The sequence below is a fragment of the Muntiacus reevesi genome, chromosome 15 (genome assembly GCF_963930625.1).
Source record: "Muntiacus reevesi chromosome 15, mMunRee1.1, whole genome shotgun sequence".
NCBI lineage: Eukaryota > Metazoa > Chordata > Mammalia > Artiodactyla > Cervidae > Muntiacus > Muntiacus reevesi.
In genome coordinates, this window is record NC_089263.1 from 23,831,934 (window position 1) to 23,854,695 (window position 22,762).

The following is a 22,762-nucleotide window of genomic DNA, read 5'->3' on the forward strand; positions in this document are numbered from 1 at the left end:
CCCTACAACATCCCAGGGTATTTATACAGTCTCTGCTTTAATATTTTAAGCAAGGAAAAAAATCCATTATCTCTACTCATCAATTTATGGAAAGTTCTAGTTGTCAGGAAGTCATTTCTTATGTTGAGTTGAAATATACCTCAATGTCAGATTCATGGTTTGCCCAAGTTATGGCAGATGCAACATGCAGGACAGATGTAACCCCAAGGAATGGGTAGAGTTTTGTGTGTGTGTGTGTGTGTGTGTGTGTGTGTGTGTGTGTGTGTGTATGTGTATGTGTGTGTGTGTGTGTTGAAAAGCAAGTGACCTTTAGAATCAGGCAGACCTAGTTTCAATTGCTGGCTTAGCCATTAACAAGCTGAGTGAATTTGAGTACTATGGTAGATTGTGTCATGACCACAGATTCCTGCCAACCTAGTATGCTCCTCCTTTGAATATGACTCTGCAGCTCCTCCAATCCAGAGACGGATGGAGTTAAGAAATGGAACATTTCCTGCTGTATTAGTAAACAAGGATGCCATAGTCACCAGCCAATGCAGCCACCACCAATGGCGAGCTGGTCAGCCCTGAGGGGACTCAAGAAGGAGAGAATATCTGCCATATAGCAGCCATCAAACTGCAGCCATGCCCCATGATGAGCCCTGAGGAAGCTCAGGATGAGAAAACACAGGATACTGGCTCTAGATAGCTAAGGTACACATCAAAGGAATGATTTCAGTGAGTCCAGATTCCTGATCTTCCCATACACAAAAAGGTACTAAACTCCTTACCTTGGAATATCTGATCTTTCTTTCCTTTGATGTTCTGATTACCTGCCCTTTGTTGAAAAACTTCTGTATAACCTGGCCCCCCAGTCTCCTTGGAGCTGTTCTCTCAGAATTTCTTGTGATGCTGCCTCCAGGCTTGAAGTCCTAAAAATTCCCACCAAATAAAACACACCTCTCAACTTTTAGGTTGTGAATATTCTTTTTAAGTCTACAGAGTCCATTTCTTCACCTTGAATCTGAGTTGGCCCTGGGACTTGCTTTGATCAACAGAGTGTGTTAAAAGTGATACTGGGCAAATTCTGGGATGTAGTGGGGGTGGGTGGGGATGGCAGAGGGAGAAGGGCCAAGTTGTCTCTGACTTGGCTACCTTGGGAGGCTGCCCTGAGCCTGCCATATCATCTAGGAAATCATCAAGCCTACAGGGGGCTTCCTCAGTGTCTCAATGGGAAAGAACTCACCTGCCAATGCAGGAGATGTGAGTTCAATTTCTGGGTTGGGAAGATCCCCTGGAGGAGGAAATGGCAACTCACTCCAGTACTCTTGCTAGGAAATCCCATGGACAGAGGAGCCTGGTGGGCTACAGTCCACGGGATCAAAAAAGAGCTGGACGCAACTCAGTGACCAAATGAATAATGCAGTATATGGGATCTTAGTTCCCTGACCAGGGGATCGAACCCATGCCTCCTGAAGCGTGGAATCTTAACCACTGAACCACTATCATGCAAACTTTTAAAGCTAATACTCTCTTCCTTCTTACTTTCTACTCTTCCAGGTTAAATCCTGTTTCTTTTGATTTTACCTCATTTGAGAAGCCTTCCCAGCAATTTATTATACCGCTTCCCTCCTAATTACTTCCTATACTCCCTATTTTATTAATGTCCCTCTTAGAACAATAGCTATGATCTGATCATTGCCTGTTACAGCACAGGCAGTTCCTTTCAGTAATAGTACCTTCCACACAATAGGTGCTAAAACAATGCTGTTCTTTTAGTCACCCAGCCCAAGTCAGGGATTCTTTTTTAGTTCCTCTGTTTCCATTGTCTTATATTCAGCTATCTGTTGATTATCTGTCTTCACATACTCTGACTTGATCTACTGCCAAGCAAAGTTTCTTACCCCTGAGACTATGCAGGTGTTTTCTTGGAATTAATTTAGGATTTAACATTTAACCTGGTGAGATTTCTTTTTGTTAGTCTTGGCTGAATACTTTGAGCTAGCCAAGGTAATCTTTGTCTTATATTTGTCATATGTTTCTCCATTTGGTGCCTATAGGTTTGATGATTACTACGTCAATGTTTTCTACCAATTACTAAAAAATAATGTTTAACAGGACAGGGCCATGGAAGGAGCCTCAAAGCACACTATACACCTTGCCAAGTCCAGTACAGAGCCAGTAAATATTAACAATTACATCATGCATGCACATTGTTTCAGTCAACAGACTGCTTTCACATATTGATATGTTAGCATCTTAAAAAGTAGTGTTAGTCACTTAGTCATGTCTGACTCTTTGCGACCTCATGCACTGTAGCCTACCAGGCTCCTCTGTCCATGGGAATTTCCCAGGTAAGAATACTGGAGGGGGTAACCATTCCCTTCTCCAGGGGATTGTCCCAACCCAGGGATCGAACCCATGTCTCCATCACTGCAGGCAGATTCTTTACTGTCTGAGCCACCAGGGAAGTCCAAATATGTCCAGTTGTTAGGGGAAGCACACTGATTGAAACCGCCCACCCTGGCCAGGCACCATAGTAACCATTTGCATGAGTTGTTTTATGACAGGAGATCCTGATAAGGAACACAGAACTAATAAGCCACCACCAACCAGAAGAGTTCGGGAAAGGTCAAAAGGAGACACCGCGTGTCTGTCCACTTCCCAGAATCCCTCTTGCTAGCATCCATCTTGGCTGAGCGATGCGTGCGCCACCAGGAAAGACTTAATTAGAATGATTGGCCAAAGACCACCCGGAAACTAATCCCATCACCATAAAACCCGAGACTGCGAGCCACGTGGCAGAGCAGTGATCCTGGGTTCCCTCACCCTCCTGCTCTCCACCCAGGTGCCCTTTCCAATAAAATCTCTTGCTTTGTCAGCACATGTGTCTCCTCGGATAATTCATTTCCGAGTGTTAGACAAGAGCCCAGTTTCAGGCTCTGAAAGGGGTCCCCCCTTCCTGCAACACAGTGACAGGACAGTTGGTCTTATCTACGTGGAGACCTATATGGTCAGGAAAAGTCTTTGCTAAAATCAAGATACAGGTCAACCAACAATGTTCTGAAAAAAATTCTTTACTGCGTGCTCAGTTGCTTTAGTCATGTCCAACTCTTTTTGGCCCTATGGACTGTAGCCTTCCAGGACCTTCTGTCCATGGGATTCTCTAGGCAAGAATGCTGAATGGGTTGACATGGCCTCCTCTGGGGAATGTTCCTGACCCAGGGATCAAATCTGAGTCTTCTGCATTCCAGGTGGATTCTTTACCACGGAGTCACCTGGGAAGTCCCCTTTACTTTGTAGTGAAACTAAAATCAGTGGGTTTTCTCTTTGTCTTACCTGATTAGACTGAGTATACTATAATACGCTATAGTGATGTTTATACAAAATAGCTTCTCAGGTCAATGGTAATAGATAAGACAGTAAATTAATTTACCTGCTTCCAGCACTTTTGAGAAGTCAAAAGAAAAGAAAACAATGATTGTTTTGTCCCGGAAGAACCTTCCACTTATCCTGACAACCAAAGTAAACCTGAAACCCCTGAGCGAGAGACTTGTATTTCCATCCTCACAAAGCTTCATGAAGCTTTGAGTATGAGCACACTTGTCGATTTTCCCCGGAGTAGATGTAATTGTGGGGTTTCTACTTACTCTCATCATCCATCTCCTGCCCCGTGGCACCCTTTTTCACCTTGGGAAGGGGGTGGGACTGAAAAAGAGGGTTATTAATTGGGTTCTTAGAGTTTCCATCTCTTCTTTCATCTAGCCTTCCTAACTACTGCGTTATATCAAGTTTGGGCATACTCATTTGTGGACCAGGAGACTTTCTCCAGTTCAGTACAGTTCAGTCACTGATTCATGTCTGACTCTTTGTGACCTCATGAATTGCAGCATGCCAGGCCTCCCTGTCCATCTCCAACTCCCGGAGTTTACCCAAACTCATGTCTGTTGAGTCAGTGATGCCATCTAACCATCTCATCCTCTGTCGTTCCCTTCCCCTCCTGCCCCCAATCCCTCCCAGCATCAGGGTCTTTTCCAATGAGTTACCTCTTTGCATCAGGTGGTCAAAATATTGGAGTTTCAGCTTCAACATCAGTCCTTCCAATGAACACTCTGGATAGGATGGACTGGTTGGATCTTCTTGCAGTCCAAGGGACTCTCAATAGTCTTCTCCAACACCACAGTTCAAAAGCATCAATTCTTTGGCACTCAGCTTTCTTTATAGTCCAACTCTCACATCCACACATGACTACTGGAAAAACCATAGTCTTGACTAGACGGACCTTTGTTGACAAAGTAACGTCTCTGTTTTTTAATATGCTATCTAGGTTGGTCATAACTTTCCTTCCAAGGAGTAAGCATCTTTTAATGTCATGGCTGCAATCACCATCTGCAGTGATTTTGGAGCTCCCAAAAATAAAGTCTGACACTGTTTCCACTGTCTCCTCATCTATTTCCCATGAAGTGATGGGACCAGATGCCATGATCTTAGTTTTCTGAATGTTGAACTTTAAGCCAACTCTTCACTCTCCTCTTTCACTTTCATCAAGAAGCTTAGTTCCTCTTCATTTTCTGCCATAAGGGTGGTGTTATCTGCATATCTGAGGTTATTGATATTTCTCCTGGCAATCTTGATTCCAGCTTGTGCTTCTTCCAGCCCAGTGTTTCTCATGATGTACTCTGCATATAAGTTAAATAAACAGGGTGACAATATACAGCCTTGATATACTCCTTTTCCTATTTGGAACCAGTCTGTTGTTCCATGTCCAGTCCTAACTGTTGCTTCCTGACCTGGATATAGATTTCTCAAGAGGCAGGTCAGGTGGTCTGGTATGCCCATCTCTTTCAGAATTTTCCACAGTTTATTGTGATCCACAAAGTCAAAGACTTTGGCATAGTCAGCAAAGCAGAAATATATATTTTTCTGGAACTCTCTTGCTTTTTTGATGATCCAGAGGATGTTGGCAACTTGATATCTGGTTCCTCTGCCTTTTCTAAAACATCTGAAGTTTACAGTTCACATATTGTTGAAGCCTGGCTTGGAGAATTTTGAGCATTACTTTACTAGTGTGTGAGATAAGTGCAATTGTGAGGTAGTTTGAACATTCTTTGGGATTGACTTTCTTTGGGATTGGAATGAAAATTGACCTTTTCCAGTCCTGTGGCCACTGCTGAGTTTTCCAAATTTGCTGGCATACTGAGTGCAGCACTTTCACAGCATCATCTTTCAGGATTTGAAATAGCTCAACAGGAATTCCATCACCTCCACTAGCTTTGTTCGTAGTGATGGTTTCTAAGGCCCACTTGACTTCACATTCCAGGATGTCTGGCTCTAGGTGAGTGATCACACCATGGTGATTATCTGGGTCATGAAGATCTTTTTTGTACAGTTATTCTGTCACTTCTTCTTAATATCTTCTGCTTCTGTTAGGTCCATACCATTTCTGTCCTTTATCAAACCCATCTTTGCATGAAATGTTCCCTTGATATCTTTAATTTTCTTGAAAAGATCTCTAGTCTTTCCCATTCTGTTGTTTTCCTCTATTTCTTTGCATGGATCGCTGAGGAAGGCTTTCTTATCTCTCCTTGCTATTCTTTGGAACTCTCCATTCAAATGGGAATATCTTTCCTTTTCTCCTTTGCTTTTCTCTTCTCTTCACAGCTATTTGTAAGGCCTCCTCAGACAACCATTTTGCCTTTTGGCATTTCTTTTCCATGGGGATGGTCTTGATCCCTGTCTCCTGTACAATGTCACGAACCTCCGTCCGTAGTTCATCAGGCACTCTGTCAGATCTAGTCCCTTAAATCTATTTCTCACTTCCACTGTATAGACATAAGGGATTTGATTTAGGTCATACCTAAATGGTCTAGTGGTTTTCCCTACTTTCTTCAATTTAAGTCTACCAGTCAAAACCAGAATGTACCCTGGAAAACCTTTGCGCTCCTGCAGCCAGACAGTATGGACTGCGTGGACCTGGGCCGACTCCGGGAAACACTCAACCCTGCGGGACCCAGAGGGTGCAGAAACACCCCTGTTGGGGATGCAAGTAGTGGGCGCTTTGGGGTGATGCGCGCTGGCGGTGGGGACCCCGCCTCCCCTTCGCGGAGACGCTTCAGCAGGAAAGCGGGGCGGGGCAGCGAAGGGGGAGCGCCCCCTTCACCAGCCCAGCCAGCGCGCAGGCGCAGCGGTACTCCCTGGCCGGAGTCCCGGGCCCACCCCCGGACGCGCGGCTGCGCTCTGAACCGCGCGGGCCCTTTCTCCCGGAAGCGCGGCGCCGGGTCGCGCCACGTCTGTGCTGCACCTTCTCTGGGTCCCGCAGCTGCCGCCCCGCCCGTGCGGAGCGCACGCCCGAGCCGCGGCCCGCGGGACTGGACCGGAAGCATCATGGGTGGCGTGGTCCCGCGCTCAGCCTCCGTGCTGCCGCTGCTGCTACTGCTGCTGCTCCAGGCGGAGCGGCCGCGGGGCGCCGAGCTCACCTTCGAACTGCCGGACAACGCCAGGCAGTGCTTCCACGAGGAGGTGGAGCAGGGCGTGAAGTTCTCCCTAGACTACCAGGTGAGCCCTAGGCGCCTCCTCTCTCTCCCGCTTTCAGGTCTTCAGTGGTCACTAGTGCGCCCCCGGCTGTAGTGGCTGGAATTAGCCAAAGAGGCTGCAGAATGGGGCGGGAATAACCAGAGACGAGGAAGTCAGAGCCCACCCGAGACGGGCCGACTAGCCAGGGAGGTAGCACCGCAGGTGCATGCCCAGGACGGGGATGCCCGGGGCTACTCTGGCTTCCTGCTGAGATGCCCTGAATGACCTGAGAGCGCGTTGACTCTACAGAACGCCATCTCTGGCACCAGGCTCTCTGTCCCAACGTTTTTTGGACAGCTTCGTCCCCGCCTATATTGAAAAATGGCAGCGAGAAGAAATGGGTTCGTGGTTTTGTTTTTTCCCCTCTCTCCAGCGTTTGAAGTCATAGTTAGGGGGAGCGAGGGTGCTTTGGAAAGGAGTCCGCGCAGGCTTTGAGCCTGGCAGTGTTTACAAGGAGTGGTGTTGTGGCTGCTGCCATATGGCTCAGAAAATCTCCAAGTTCCTGCACTCTTGGCTGATGTGAGAGTTCTCATGGCTCGCTGTTGGGGTGTGGTGTGGTGGGGTGAGGGGCGCGGTAGGGAGCAGGTAGTTCTTGAGTGAGAGAGCTGCAGATCTGAGTTTAGGCAATCCTACCCAGATATCCAGACAGGCGTCTGATCATGGACACATACTGGCAGGCATTACAGAGGGGAGGTGGCACGGGCAGCAAAAGGGAGGGTAGGTAGTTTGATGGGCCCTTTCTGACCAAAACCACTAAAAGAGGCTGTGCATGGGGACAGCATCATGTGTCCTGGCCTCTGAATCATTCATCTGGTTACTTTCACATTTGTGGACAGTGTGCAAACTGCAGCTGGATAAACAGGTCACCCCGATACAGTCGTCAAAAAAAAAAAATGATCCTTGTGGGACTTCACTGGTGGTCCAGTGGTTAAGAATCTGCCTTGCAGTGTAGGGGACATGGGTTCAATCCCTGGTCAGGAAAGTAAGATCCTACATGTTGCAGAGCAACTAATCCTGTGTGCCACAACGAAAGATCCTGTGGGATGCAATGAAGACACGATACAGCCCAATAAATAAATACATAAATAAGTATTTGAAAACAGAAAGATTGTTGTGAGGCTAGAGGGGCCTGAGAAGTCATCAGGTCTGTGCTAGGTCAGAAACCCCTGTTATGGGTTCAGCATAAGTCTATACATGTCCAGCATTAGGAATCTCACTGATCACAAAGCAAATTCTTCCATTTTTTAATGGAAGGAAAGGAAATATTAATGTCTGGAAGCAGTTGGAGGCCTTTGGCTGTGTTCTTTGATGGACCTTAGTTCTAGTCTTTGGCCATCCCTGTGATTCTGCTCTTAGGAGATCTTATCTTCCCTATGGTGAAAGAGTTTGAACCAATGACTCCCCTGGTAGTCACTGATTCTGTGAAGGCTTCAATCTGTATTCACCTTTCTCTTGCATTTCATCTGCAATAATATAAACCTCCAGAGCCTCAGTTTCCTCTTCTGTAAAGTGGGGAGGATTAAGCTCTTTGCACCCTTTTTTTCTTTTAAGATTTTTTTTTTTTTTTTTTTTGATGTGGACCATTTTTAAAGTCTATTGAATTTGTTACAATGTTGCTTCTGTTTTGTGTTTTGGTTGTTTGGCTGTTAGGCATGTGGTATCTTAACTTCTTCACCAGGGATTGAACCTGCACTCCCTGCATTGGAAAGCAAAGTCTTTTTTTAAAAAACTTTTAATTTTGTATTAGAGTATAGCCAATTAACAATGTTGTGGTAGTTTCAGGTGAACTTAGGGACTCAGCTATATACATATCATGTATCCAGGAAGGCAAAATCTTAACCACTGAACCACTAGGGATATCCCATGACTCTTTGCACTCTTGCAGAGCAAAACTTTTGGAGTCAGTCAGACATGGATCCAAGTCTTAGCCCTGTTGCTTTCACACTGTGTGACATGAACAGTTCACTTCAGCTCTCTCAGCCTCAGACTCATCCTCTGTGAATTGGGGAGTGTCATGGCACCTGCTTTAGAAGGTTGTGAAGACTAAATGAAAACAATGTTCATGACATCAATCACAGTGCCTGGTTGGCATTTGGTAAGTGGTGGTTGCCCCCTGATAAAAAACGGCCTGTGGATCTCTTTTATGGTTGTCAGGTCATCACTGGAGGCCACTACGATGTCGACTGCTTTGTGAAAGACCCCCTGGGGAACATCATCTACAGTGAAACCAAGAAACAGTATGACAGCTTCACGCACAAGGCCGAGGTCAAGGGCGTGTATCAGTTTTGCTTCAGTAATGAGTTTTCCACCTTCTCTCACAAAACCGTCTACTTTGACTTTCAAGTGGGCGATGAGCCCCCCATTCTCCCAGACATGGGGAACAGAGTCACAGCTCTCACCCAGGTGAGTGGACATCAGCCCCAAGAGTCTGAGATGAACCCCCTCTTCCCACCCCCCACCCCCAGTCTGTTCCTCCTTGTCTGTCCTGGTCTTGGCTGATGAGCAGTCACCAGCCACCCACCTCCCAGTCTGAAGTCACAGTATTCGTTCTGCCCCTGTGTTCACATCTAGTCCTAGAAGACCTTATGTTCCCCTTCTGGTCTTCCTCTCCATTCTTTAATGGTGTCCCTGCAGTACTTTCCTCTGGTATTCCCACGTTCCCATTTAGTCTGACACAGCACCACTCTCAAAGCACACACAGTATGTGCCTCTCTGCTCTTTCAATACATCTGCACCAGAAAGACAAAGTCCTGCTTTGTATGGTGTATCAGTTAAGGTAACACAAGCTGCTATCACAAGTAAATCCCAAATATCAATGGCTTAACACAATGGAAATTTTGATTCTCACTCAAACAATAATCTGGAGAGTGGGGGTGGGGGTGGAGGACTCTTCTCCATGGAGTGACTTAGGAAGCCAGGCTCCTTTCTGGTCATCTTTCCACTGTCCCTTAGGGCTTCAGAGTCCTATGTTTCTTGCCACCAAAAAATGGGGAGAATGAGAAAGCACCACCTGCTTCTTAAAAGCCCTGGCTCAGAAGTGACACCATTCCCCCTGCTCATATCTCATTGTTGAGAAATAGTCTTGTGGACAGTCTGAATGGATGGAAGGAAGGCTGGCATATACAGTCCTGTTAGGCAGTTGACTCCTAGTGACAGCTCCACATCCTGACAGAGAAATGGTGACACTTTTGGAGGACAGATAGTCCTCTGTGTCACCCGTGGCTCTCACGGTTAACTATAATTCAACCTCAGCCTCCTCCATCACTCCCTCCTGCTGTTCAAGCTCCTCCCTCCCATACCCAGACTCAGGCTGGAACTCTTGTGTTATTTACCCCTGGGCCCTCACTGCCCCGGTGCATGGAGTGTGGCACAGAATCGGAGCTCACGAAATATTTGTCGAGCGACTGAGTGGCAGGACCCAGGAAAGCCCCCAAGACAAGAATGACCATCTGTGGCCGCACCTGTCCCAGAACCGAAGCCAGAGCATCTGAGTCTGTGGTGAGACCAGGTCACCTTCTGGGCTGCCCTCCAAAGTGACCACAGGCTCCGTTCCTCTGTGGCTTTGATGATGGGTTTATTCTCTGAGCAGCTGGAGGTTAGTACTGCAGTGTGCAATCAGTAAACATTGTCTGCTTAGGGCTATTGACATTAATGTTAAATTAAAATTCACTTCCTTGTTTGCTCTGTAGCAACACATCTGTCTAGTGCTCAGTAGTCCCACGTGGCTGGTGCAAATGCGTGGAGAGTTCTGCTGGACCTCATTACATTTGAACTTGGCAGCATGAGTGCTGGTAGACAGTCCAGCCTAGGGTGTTTCTTTATGTGTAAGAGCTTTCACAACCTGTCCTCTCAAGAGTTCTGTTGGTCGTTGATGAAATAGCTTCTGTTCTGAAGATTTTGTAAGTTTCCAGGAGCTGTGTGTATGCTCAGTTGCTCAGTCACGTCCGACTCTTTGCCTCCACACGGACTATAGCCCACCAGGCTCTGTCCATGGGATTCTCCAGGCAAGAATACTGGAGCAGGTTGCCAGTTCCTCCTCCAGGGAATCTTTCTAACCCAGGATCAAACCCACGTCTCCTCCTTTGACAGCTTTGGCAGATAGATTCTTCATCACCGTCGCCACCTGAGCTGAGAGATTTGCCTCTTGAAACTGTGGAAAAGAAACCAGTAGAGAAAAGGCTTTGTGGATTAGTGCAGTTGTTCAGTTGCTCAATTGTGTGTGACTCTTTGCAACCTCATAGACTGCATATGCCAGTCTTCCCTGTCCCTCACCATCTCCCAGAGTTTGCTCAAACTCATGTCCATTGACTCAGTGATGCATCCAACCATCTCATCATCTGTCTCCCCCTTCTCCTGCCCTCAGTCTTTCCCAGCATCAGAGTCTTTTCCTGTGAGTTGGCTCTTTGCATTAGGTGGCCAAAGGATTGGAGCTTCAACTTTAGCATCAATCCTTCCAATGAATATTCGCGGTTGATTTCCTTTAGGGTTGACTGAGCACACACTGTCCTAGGAACTCTCAAGAATCTTCTCCAGCACCACAATTCGAAAGCATCAGTTCTTCGGTGCTCAGCCTTCTTTATGATCCAACTCTCACATCTGAACATCACTACTGGAAGAACCATAGCTTTGACTGTATGGCCCTTTAGTCAGTAGAGAATAGGCTATGTGGGTTAGGGCAGTAGAGATATTCTTTCCTGGAGCCTCAGAGTTGCGTTTTGTTGCAGGAGAGATTGCACTTGCTGCTTCTGCATCTGGGGACCTCATCCTTCCTTCTGCCCAGATGCAGAAGAGACATTTCCTTCTACTTCTGTACCTCTGGCCCCTCTCCCTGATCGAGCAGGGTTCTCTTTGTGTCTGCCTCTTACAACGCTCACTTGCTAATGCTGGGCATGTGCTCCATCTGCACTTGTGTCCGGAGGATGCTGTGATCAGAGCTGTGTTTTTTCTTTTTAATAATTGTGTTTATTTATTTCTTTTTGGTGTGCTGTGTCTTAATTGCTGCTCGGTCTTTTCTCTAGTTGCAGCGAGCAGGAGGCTACTCTGGTTGCGGTACACAAGCTTCTCAATGCAATGGCTTCTCTCGTTGCAGAGCATGGGCTCTAGGGCAAGTGGGCTTCGGTAGTTGCAGCTCCTGGGCTCTAGAGCACAGGCTCAATAGTTGTGGCACACAGGCTTAGTTTGCCCTGTGGCATGTGGGATCTTCCCAGACCAGGGATTGAACCCGCATCTCCTGCATTGGCAGGCAACTTCTTTACCACTAAGCCACAAGGGAAGTCCCAGAGCTGTGATTTAAGGGTGAGGGTTCTCAGGGAAGGGACCAATTGTCTCTTCCAGGAGGTTTGGGGAAGTCTTCACAGGAAGAGTCTTAGCTGACAAGTGACAGTGTGAGTGCTTGCCCAGGAGCATGTCTGGCATGGGAGGACGAAAGGCCTTCCAGGTGGCAAGAACAGCAGATGCAGGTATTCAGGGCATCGCTTTCCTCTTGGGCCCTGATCTTAACTTTGCTCAGCACAGATCCCCTCTCTGCCTGCAGCTGTCATGTCTTCCCCTGAGGCTTCGTCCAGGTCAGCACTGAGCCAGAGGCTGTGTGCTCTGGCACTAGTATCAGCCTCAGGGGGAAAGAACAGGACCAGAGTGACCAAGTCCCAGGCAGGAGGAACTGTCTTCACCCTGAGTTCCAGAATGGTCAGGCTTCTAATAGAGGCGTGGGCCAGGATTTCTGCTGAGGGAGGCCAAGCTTGAAGCGCCCCCAGCATCCCGAGAGTCTGGGCAGGTCCTAGGGGAGACTGGAGGCTTCTGACAAAGGTGCAAGATCCAGGGCTGCCTCGGTGGTGGTCGAAGGAAAGTTTCCCTGACTCTACTCTGAGGCCAACTCTCATGACACTGCCTTTGAGTTCTTCAAGAATTTGAAGAACCAAGTACCGTAAGTCTCCTATATATGAACAAGTTTTGTTCTGAGAGTGCATTCATAAGTCCAGTTTGTTCCTAAGTCCAACAAAGTTGGTCTAGGTATCCAACTAACACAATCATCTATATATGTTTATAATACTCTTCACACAAATGATACATAAAAAACAAACACAAAAAATAAAGGAAACATTTTTAATCTTATAGTACAGTACCTTGAAAAGTACAGGAGTACAGTACAACAGGTGGTACACAGGGTCTGGCATCAAGAAGATGCCAGGCAAGAAGAGTTACTGTCTGGAGGAGGGAGTGGACGTGGGAGATAGTAGAGCTGAAGAGTCATCAGCAATAGGAGATGGAGGGTAAGCTGCACTGTCATGCCAGACGTTGATAGCATGCACATTTGCATCTTTGAAAGTTTGCAACTTGAAGGATCATATGTAGGGAACTTCCTTTTATCTGTGGAGGCCCTGAAGAGGTGAAGCTGAGTGAATTTCCTGACAGTTACAGAATGAAGACCTGGGCACCAGCAGGTGGTGGAGATAGGATGGGAGTGGGCATGGGATGCAGGAAAGGGATGGTCCTAGGAGCGGAAGGTTTGATCAGAGTGTCTCCAGAGACCACTTGTTGGGATGGAGTAGTGCCCACCATCCCCGTGAGGCTTCAGGACACTGGAAACTAGCAGGGCTGGAGGTCTCAGCAAAGTGAAAATCACACTCTGGGAGAGCTGGGGACCCCTGACCCTGGGCAAACAGAGCTGTTGGCAACCACAGGGCCTCTGCTGGCTTCCTGCTGGGCAGGAAGCAAGCTGGCTAGGTTGTCTAACTGAAACTTTGTGGGAACAAGCAGAATTGGTGTCTTAGGCAAACGGCAACGGCAGGTCCCTGAGGAAGGGGAGGAGGGATGTTCCTTCGGTAAGGGACTGCTCCCAGTGTCTGTGGATCTTGGTGTCATGTTGCTCTCGGTCTCTGGGGGCCTGCTGGTTCCAGACTCCAGGAAGACTGTAGAACACCATCTCTTGCTCTGTTACCTCTAAGGACTGACCTCCTTCCCATCACTGATCGGGTCTGAGGTTGTTCCTGTAAAGGCCTCAGGCCCTCTTCAGAGACTCGTGGTGCTGTTCTGGCCGGTGACATGCGAGCCAAGCCTCTGAAACTATGCCTTCCATGGCACATGTGACATGTCCTCTACCCGGGATGTCTGCACCTGTGATTTCTGTGTCCTCCTCTGTCTCTCTTCCTCCCTGCCAACCCCAACCTCACTCCTTCTCCAGTGACTCTGGGAGGAGGCTGGAGGTATCAATCTGTACTGCTGAATGCTCGGGCCAGGGCCCAGGTGTCCTAGGAGCACCCAGTTCAAGTGAGTGAAATGTACACCTTGAGTTTCTGAATGAGTGTGTGATGGAAGTAAACACAGGATGGAATTCTTGCCTGGAAAGCCAAGGAGCCCTTCCCTTGTATTTAAAAAACAAAATGTGGATTTGTACATATTGAACCTGTGTGTGCATATATGTACACATGCATATGCATGCATATACACATGGCCATTCATATGCAAGTATACACATATATATGTGTATCTCTGTCCATCCCACTGATTTCATCCCACTGATTTTTAGGGACTTGTTACCAAGTCTCTAAATGTCTCCCAGAGCCACTCGTCTTAAAAAAAAAAAAAAAGATTTCTTTGACTGTGCTGGGTCTTAGTTACAGCAAAAAGGATCTTTAGTTTCAGCATGTTGGATCTAGTTCCCTGACCAGGGATAGAACCCGGGCTCCCTGCATTGTAAGCACTAAGTCTTAGCCACAGGACCACCAGGGAAAGCCCTAGCTTCTAGCTTCTTATCTTGAACTTTATGAAGTGTTCACCTTTCCAGTTTGGGAAGCAGTTGTCTGTTGGGTGCTTATGAACTTCTGTAGTACATGAACCCATTGTCCATATAGAATTCTCTAGGTTTTGAATGAAATGATGTTTTAGAGGTTTCCTAGTAAGGACACATGTTCTTTCACAGGCATAATGTCTTAGTTTTCCATTGCTGAGTCAGTAATTACTACAAATGGCTGAAAATAATAGCCATTTATTATCTCACAGTTCTAGAGGCTTCGCTCAAGTTCTCAGGGCTGAAATCAAGGTCCTGGTGGGTTTGGGCTGTCCTCTGGAGACTCCGGGGCATCTCACACTCAATCAGGTGGTTGGCAGAATTGAGTTCCTTGCAGCTGGCTGTCATGCTCTCTGCTCTTAGAGTTCTTTCTCTGCTCCTTGCATGTGACCTTCTCCATCTTCAGAGCCAGCATTCTCTTGTGTCCAGCCTCTCTGACTTCTTCAGCTGTCAGCTTGAGAAAGCTCCTTGTTTTGAGGGGCTCTCAGGCCCCCTGGACAGTCTCAGCTGTGACATATAATTGTCATAGTCACAGCTCATTGTATTCACAGCTTCCTGGGGTTAGAGCAGGGACCTTGGTAGTGGTGGTGGGGAGATAGTCAAAACTCTGCCAGCTGCACATAGTAGTTTAGCAAGTAAAGGAAGTTGTGAAGTAACACATGTTACATGTGAGTGTATGCATTTGTCTGTGCTGACGGACACACATGTCTGTGTCTTTGCCCTCATTTTTATGTGTGTGTAGGTCTATGTACATGAGAAATGTGTGTTTTCATTTATGTGTATGTATGCCTAGAAGTGTAGGCAGCAGTTTTGTAATAGAATGAGCGGTAGATTCAGAAATAAAGTGAAGGTGTCAGTCTCTCAGTCACGTCTGACTTTTTTGCGACCCCATGGCCTGTAGCCCCCCAGGCTCCTCTGTCCAAGGCAAGAATACTGGAATGAGTAGCCATTCCCTCCTCCAGGGGATCTTCCTGACCCAGGAATTGAACCCGAGTCTTCTGCATTGCAGGCAGATTCTTTACCATCTGAGTCACCAGGGTAGATTCGGAGTCTAGTGCAGATGGAATTTATGTCATGCCCTGCCATTAATTTGCTGTGTGACCTTGGGCAAGTCACGTAGCCTCTCTGAGCCTCAATTTTCTCATTAATATATTCAGTAAGCAATCAGTCAGCCCTCCTTAGCACTGGGGGTAATGATCCCGGTCTGTCAGGGATATGGTAAGTATTAAATAAGAGTGTAGGAAAAAAAATAAAGAACACAGGGCAGTGGTTGAAAGTATAGTCTCAGGACTTGGACAGCTGAGTTTAAATATTATTTATTTATTTTTTTGCCTGTGCCAGATCTTAGTTGTGGCATGTGGTACCTAGTTCCCCGACCAGGTATTCAGCCCAGGTCCTCTGCATTGGGAGCAGCCCTGACAGTTGAGTTTATATCTGGCTTTCCTGGTGGCTCAGATGATAAAGAATCTGCCTACAATGTGGAAGACCCAGGTTCGATCCCTGGGTTGGGAAGATCACCAGGAGAAGAAAATGGCAACCCACTCCAGTATTCTTGCCTGGAGAATCCCATGGACAGAGAAGCCTGGAGGACTACAGTCCATGGGTCACAGAGTCAGACACGACGGAGATGCGACTAACACTTTCACACTTCTGCCATCTCCTAGCTCTGTGACTCTGGACAAGTTACTTGACCTTTCTGAACCTCAGTTAGGCTTATTATGAATAAAACCGTGTCAGACCCTTAGGGCAGACACATCGTTAGCACTCAGTAGCACCTAGGATGTTGATGACAAAGTTTGCTTTGTGTGTGCCAGCTTCCAGTCTTCTTTTCTAAAGGTCAGCAACGACCGCTTTTCTCTTCCCGCCCAGATGGAGTCTGCCTGTGTGACCATCCATGAGGCTCTGAAAACGGTGATCGACTCCCAGAAGCATTACCGGCTCCGGGAGGCACAGGACCGGGCCCGCGCAGAAGACCTCAACAGCCGAGTCTCTTACTGGTCCATCGGCGAGACCATTGCCCTGTTTGTGGTCAGCTTCAGCCAGGTGCTGCTGCTAAAAAGCTTCTTCACAGAGAAACGGCCCATCGGCAGGACGGTCCACTCCTAGTTGGGGTGCTCTGCTTCCAAGCCCCTTGCACCCGGGACAGAGCAGCCCCCTCCGGCCACTGCAGGCTGGTGGGTGTAACCCAGGGTGGATGCCCTGTCACCTCACCTTCTAATCAGATGCTTGGTCCTTGTCCTCCAGCAGCTGGAGCTCATAGAGCCCAGTTAGCAGGAGGCATTGAGCTGCCTTATATGTGCAACAGTGAATGCAGAAAGGGTCTGACCAGGCAGGGACTGGCTACTGTGGGGGGCAGGCAGGCCACCATCCAGTGGCCTGGCCAGCAGAAGAAACCCCAAGTGCCCCATTCTCCAAGGCACAGCTCAGGGCTCTCTCTCTTTGCTCCATGACGCACAGCCCATTTGGCTTCTGTGTCCTCTCCCCTGTGGAGAAGACTGGGCCCTGAGTTTGGGCTTCCTTCCCTTGAGCTCTCTGTACCTGTGGAAACCAGGCGTTGAAGTGGCTTTGCAGAAACCCCACCCCAGGGGAGCCCTGGAATTGGCCCTGGAAGCAAGAACAGGATGGTAGCTGGGTGCCTTGGCTGGCTATGTATCTCCATGGAGGTGGGACTCCGGCTAATAAACTCTGAGTGTGAGCACCATAGAGACTTGCTTGTCTTTCTTTCTTTTTTTTAAAATTAATTTTCTTAGGTGTTGTTCAGTTATTAAGTCGTCTCCGGCTCTTTGTGACCCCATGAACTGTGGCCTGCCAGGATGCTCTGTCCCCCACTGTCTCCTGGAGTTTGCTCAAAGTCATGTCCATTGAGTCAGTGATGCCATCAAAACATCTCATCCTCTGCCGCACCCTTCTCCTTTTGCCCTCAGTCTTTCCTAGCACCAGAGTCTTTTCCCAGCATTGGGGTCTTTTTTAGGTGTAATATTTTATTATTTTTAATTGGAGGATAATTTTTTTACAATGTTGTTTTGGTTTCTGCTGTACAACAACGTGAGGCAGCTGTAAAGTGTACATATATCCCGACCTTCTTGGACCTCCCTTCCACCCCATCCCACCCTTCGAGGTGATCACAGAGCACCTTGAGCTAGACAGCAGCTTCCCATCAGCTCCCTGTTTTACCCATGGCAGGGTCTATGTATCAGTGCTACTGCTACTGCTAAGTCACTTAAGTCGTGTCTGACTCTGTGTGACCCCAGCCCTGGGATTCTCCAGGCAAGAACACTGGAGTGGGTTGCCATTTCCTTCTCCAATGCATAAAAGTGAAAAGTGAAAGTGAAGTCACTCAGTCATGTCTGACTCTTCGCGACCCCATGGCTCCTCCGTACATGGGATTCTCCAGGCAAGAATACCGGAGTGGGGTGCCATTGCCTTCTCCGATGTATCAGTGCTACTCTCCCAGTTTGTCCCATCCTCTCCTTTCCCCGCTGTGTCCACAGGTCTGTTCTCTAAGTCTACTTCTCTATTCCTGCCCTGCAAACAGGTTCACCTGTACCATTTTTCTAGATTCCACATATATGTGTTAATATATGATACTTGTTTTTCTCTTTCTGACTTCACTCTGTGTAACAGGCTCTAAGGTCATTTTTTTAAATTAATTTTTTATTGGTGTATAATTGCTTGACAACGTTGTGTTCGTTTCCTGAGCAGCAAAGTGAATCAGTTGTACATATACATATATCCACTCTTTGTGTCCCTAAAGAAGCTCACAGCTTAGTGGGGATCACTGGCATGCATATAAATAATTGGAGTGTGACAGAGCAAGGGATGCTTCAGAGATGGGTCTGTGTGGACATTTGTGGAGGGGGCAGTAAGTTACTCTCCTCTCAGCTGAATGAAAACCGTGAAGTAGGGAGTTGGTGACTTCGTGGTCTCAGACTCTAGTGGTTACTCTGAATGACTGAGCCATCATTTCATTTAAATATAGGGGCTCAGAACAGGAAAAGAACAGTACTGAGTGGCTGTCTCAAGTTCATGTCCACAGCAGCCACAGTGGTCTCCTTAAACTGTAAGTCAGATCCTTCTGGTCAGAGCCTTCCCTGTGTTGTGTATGTTGCTCTTAGTTCACGGCTAAGTCCCCACCGTGGTGGTGAAGTCCTGAAGCACCTGGTGCCTCAGCCTCTGGCCCTGGGAAGCCCCTACCCTATGCCATCCACTCTCTCCTTTCATGTCCTCCTGGCTTGCTATTCCCATCACACCAGGCCATGCCCCTACCCCAGGACCTTTGCACAGGCTGTATCCTCTGTAAGAACACTCCCTGTTACCTGCATGAGCTCCTCCTGACCAGTGTCATGTTAGCTGTGAGGTCTCCCCTAATGACTTTATTTAACATGGCATCGTCTCACCTGGCCCTGGCCTTCCGTGTCTGTCTTGGCTTTACTTCTCTGTATGTCATGTATCTCCACCCACAGATATGTTTCCTTGTCTGCTTATTGTCATGCTTACCTCATAAAGATGGAGACTCCATGAAGGCAGGGCCTTTGTTTATTGCTGTATTCCTAGTGTGTAGAATAACGCCTGATAGATGCTAAGCTCTTAATATGTGTTAGTTGTTAGGTGAATAGCCTTTCCCATTAGTAAAAAGCAAATGCATACTGATCAAATATCTAAATAGTAGGTCTTGAGGGCAGATATGTCTTTCCCAAAAAAAACAAAAACAAAAAACCCCACAAATCTGAAATCCTAAGATGTTTTAAGTGTTACTAGTGCCATATAGGGAACAAAATAAACAGTCCCCCTAGAAAGAAACTCTGTAACCCTTACTTAGCTTGATTGAAAGATAAATCCTACTTATACCTGTTCATAGAGTTTTGATGGTATTTCTTCTCTCTTAAAGTTAAGTACCAAGTATAGATAAGAGATTTTTAATGAAGTATGTTTGGAGTATTCGTTGTGTTGTTGCTCAGTCATGTTTGACTCTCTGTGACTCTATGGACTGTAAGCTGCCAGGCTCCTCTCTCCATGGAATTCTCCAGGCAAGAATACTTGAGTGGGTTGCCGTTTCTTCCTCCAGAAGATCTTCCTGACCCAGGGATCAAACCTGTGTCTCCTGCACTGACAGGTGGATTCTTTACCACTGAACCACCAGGGACTTTCCCCATGTTTGGAGTATAGAGATAAACAGTATAACACATCCTTATGTTCCACTACCTGGATTAACCAATATAATGTGACTGGTTCCTCTTAGAAGCTCCCTGATGCTCTGTGCCCACCTCTCCTGCATTTTGCCTTGAGGGTCCCATGCTCCCCACCCACCTTTTAATATGATTTCAGTGGCAGCAGCCAGGCCACAGGTGCCTTGTGTAGGACACAATCAGGGCAGATCGGAGGCCCTGCCTCAGGATGCGGAGTGGTGGTTGACCAGCTGCCCTAGGGCATCTCCTCTTCTCTGTCCTCCCCTCCCTAAGGGGAGACTACCCCTCCCTAAGGGGTGATGGATTAGAAACTAAGGCTGCTTTCATCCCCAGACTATTCTTTCTGAGAGTTTAAAGTGAACATCGAGGGCTTCCCTGCAGGTCCAGTGGTTAAGAATCTGCCTGCCAATGCAGAGGACACAGGTTCTGTCTCTGGTCCAGGAAGATCCCTGTGCTGTGGGACAACTAAGCCCATGCTCCACAACAGGAAAAGCCACCACCGTGAAACGCCCATGCACCGCAACTAGAGAGTAGCTGCCCCCATTTGCCGTGATGCTGAAAGCTCAAATTCAGCAACAAAGACCCAGTGCAGCCAAAAATAAATTTAAAATAAATCAATAAAATAAAGTGAACAATGAACAAGCTGCCAAGTATTGGGTTGGCCAAAAATTCATTTGGGTTTTTCTGTAAGATGTTTTGAAAACTCAAAAAACTTTTTGGCCAACCCAGTATCAGATAATGAGGGTTACTCATTGTGATACTCCTTCTCGGGGAATATCCTTCCCCCGACACCTCCCTAACTTCTCTAGGGAGACACCAACCAGAGCCTGGTCTTTAGCACTTGCTCATAAAACATCGCAGACCCCAACAGAACATGCATACCCGGGCAGAAACAACCAGACTCCCAAGATGAACAAAGAAGAAACACGACCCCTTGACCACCATCCAAACTATTGTTTGAAGCAAAATTGTTGGATCATGTGGAGCCAAATTTTTTTTTTACACATTTTTCTTCTGATTATACTTTTTTCTTTTTAAATTTATTTATTTTTAATTAGAGGATAATTACAATATTGTGATGGTTTCTGCCATACATCAACATGAATCAGCCATAGGTATAGATATGTCCCCTCCCTCTTGAACCTCCCTCCTACCTCCCACCCCATCCCACCTCTCTAGGTTGTCCCAGAGCTCTGTTTTAAGTAACATAGTAAATATACTCTAAAAGAGAAAGTGTTAGTTACTCAGTTGTATCCAACTCCATCCGGAGCCGCCGGGACGCGCCCAGGCCGGGACAAGGTCACAAGACGAGAGAGGAGCCCAGTTTGTCCCCTTTCTCTTTCTGTCTTACTGTTATTGTGCTTTCTACTAAATCTTGGAAATGTAATATGTAGTAATCAGGCCTCCCTGGAATAACCCAAGCCTATCAGGAATTATCCCCCAAAGCCTAGACCCACCATGCCTCCAGGTCACTGAGAGCCTTATGAACAACCAGGAATGAAAGGTTTATTTAGATATCTCACAGATCCTCCTCTTTGGACAAATAGATATGAAAGGGTGGTGTGTAGCCATGGATTTGGTCAGTGTAGTTTTCCATAGTATAGAAACGCTCATGATTGCTCCTGCCCAGGACATGACCATCGTCACCAAGCCCAACGATCTGTGCCCAAGCCGAAGGTATGGCCATGGGCAGAAATAAGGAAAAGGCCACAGGTATAGATCAGCTGCTTGCTTAGTAGATTAAGATATTCCAGATTAGAAAAGAGTAAAGAGATTTAGAATCAGAAGCAGATGTACTGCTTCAGTTTACTTGCTCCTTGGTTGAGAGGGTTTTCATTGTTGCTATTTCAGTACTGCTATTTGTTCACTGTTTCCATTCCCTTAATAAACATAGAACATTACAGGTATTTTTGTAGAATTAGAAAATGTGTAACATAGGATTTCAATAGAAGATTTATATTAACCAGCCACACTGCCAATACCTCAATATTAATAGAGGTGTTTTGTTGCTTCATAGTTAAATATTGTAGACTGAGATTTTGTGGTCTTAGGTAAAGAAAAATATCAGGGTTTTCACATGGTACTATTCTCAGAAATGTCAAACATGTTTTTCATAACCCTTCCCATGTATTGTTTTATTGTCCAAAGATTTCATACTATATCTGGAATCTATGGAGCATTGTTTTTGTCAGAGTGAAAATGTTAGGCCGTTGAGGCAACACTGTGTACGGGACATTCAAGGAAAAAACCCTGTAATCAGGATTGTTCCAGATGAAGTCATTGGGAAAGATATGAGGGAAAATGTTGACAGGAGTATGACACCAACATCTGATATAACAGGGGTGATGGTAAGGGGGAGGCAAGAAAAACAATTGTATAAAAACTGAGCTGTCCTAAAAATAAAGAACCTTTTCTTCCACGCGACCTTCTGTGTGTGTCCTTCCTTGACAACACCACTCATTCCTTAAGTACTCCTGGACCCGCTTGGGCTGGACCCCGGCACAACTCTTTGTGACCCCATGGACTGTAGCCTGTTGGGCTCCTCAGTCCATAGGATTCTCCAGGCAAGAATACTGGAGTGGGTTGCCATTTCCTCCTCCAGGAGATCTCCCCAGTGAAGAGGAAAAGTTAAAATTTTACATAACTTCCTTCTCCTTCTGCATCTGTAACTCAGCTTGCCCCCTGCAAAGTCTAGATTACGTAGATCATGTAGTTTCAAAAAGTGGGGATTTGCAATACTAGGAACTGAATTTTATCTCACTCACCCTTGTCCTGATTTTTGTAATTGCCCAGCCCCTACAAACCTGCTTAATCATGCCTGCCCAGGTCAGGCATCCCCCTCCCCATTTTGACCACTGTTCCCATGTGCGTGAAACCCCTTAGTTTATTTATTTATTTTTTGAAGTGGCACAATATTTTTTTTTCATTTATTTTTATTAGTTAGAGGCTAATTATTGTAGTGGTTTTTGCCATACATTGACATGAATCAGCCATGGATTTACACGTGTTCCCCATCCTGATCCCCCTCCCACCTCCCTCCCCATCCCATCCCTCTGGGTCTTCCCAGTGCACCAGCCCTGAGCATTTGTCTCATGCATCCAACCTGGCCTGGTGATCTGTTTCACACTTGATAATATACATGTTTCAATACTATCTCTCAGATCACCCTACTCTCGCCTTCTCCCAGAGAGTCCAAAAGTCTGTTCTTTACATCTGTGTCTCTTTTTCTGTCCTGCAT

General features: G+C 46.7%; 1 protein-coding gene across 1 annotated transcript; it reads left to right on the forward strand.

The window, feature by feature from the left end:
• Positions 1 to 6,199: 6,199 nt before the first annotated feature.
• On the forward strand, positions 6,200 to 17,041 carry TMED3 (transmembrane p24 trafficking protein 3). The gene is made up of 3 exons (XM_065906192.1): positions 6,200 to 6,534; positions 8,707 to 8,955; positions 16,208 to 17,041. Exons 1-3 carry the CDS (start codon positions 6,364 to 6,366, stop codon positions 16,442 to 16,444), a joined length of 657 nt encoding a protein of 218 aa, XP_065762264.1. The 5' UTR covers positions 6,200 to 6,363; the 3' UTR covers positions 16,445 to 17,041.
• The last annotated feature ends 5,721 nt before the right edge of the window (positions 17,042 to 22,762 follow it).

Coding starts and splice junctions, on each gene's coding strand:
- TMED3 (XM_065906192.1), top strand. CDS start 6,364: ATGGGTGGCGTGGTCCCGCGCTCAGCCTCCGTGCTGCCGCTGCTGCTA. Junction 6,535..8,706: donor AGTTCTCCCTAGACTACCAG/GTGAGCCCTAGG, acceptor TATGGTTGTCAG/GTCATCACTGGAGGCCACTA. Junction 8,956..16,207: donor GAGTCACAGCTCTCACCCAG/GTGAGTGGACAT, acceptor CTTCCCGCCCAG/ATGGAGTCTGCCTGTGTGAC.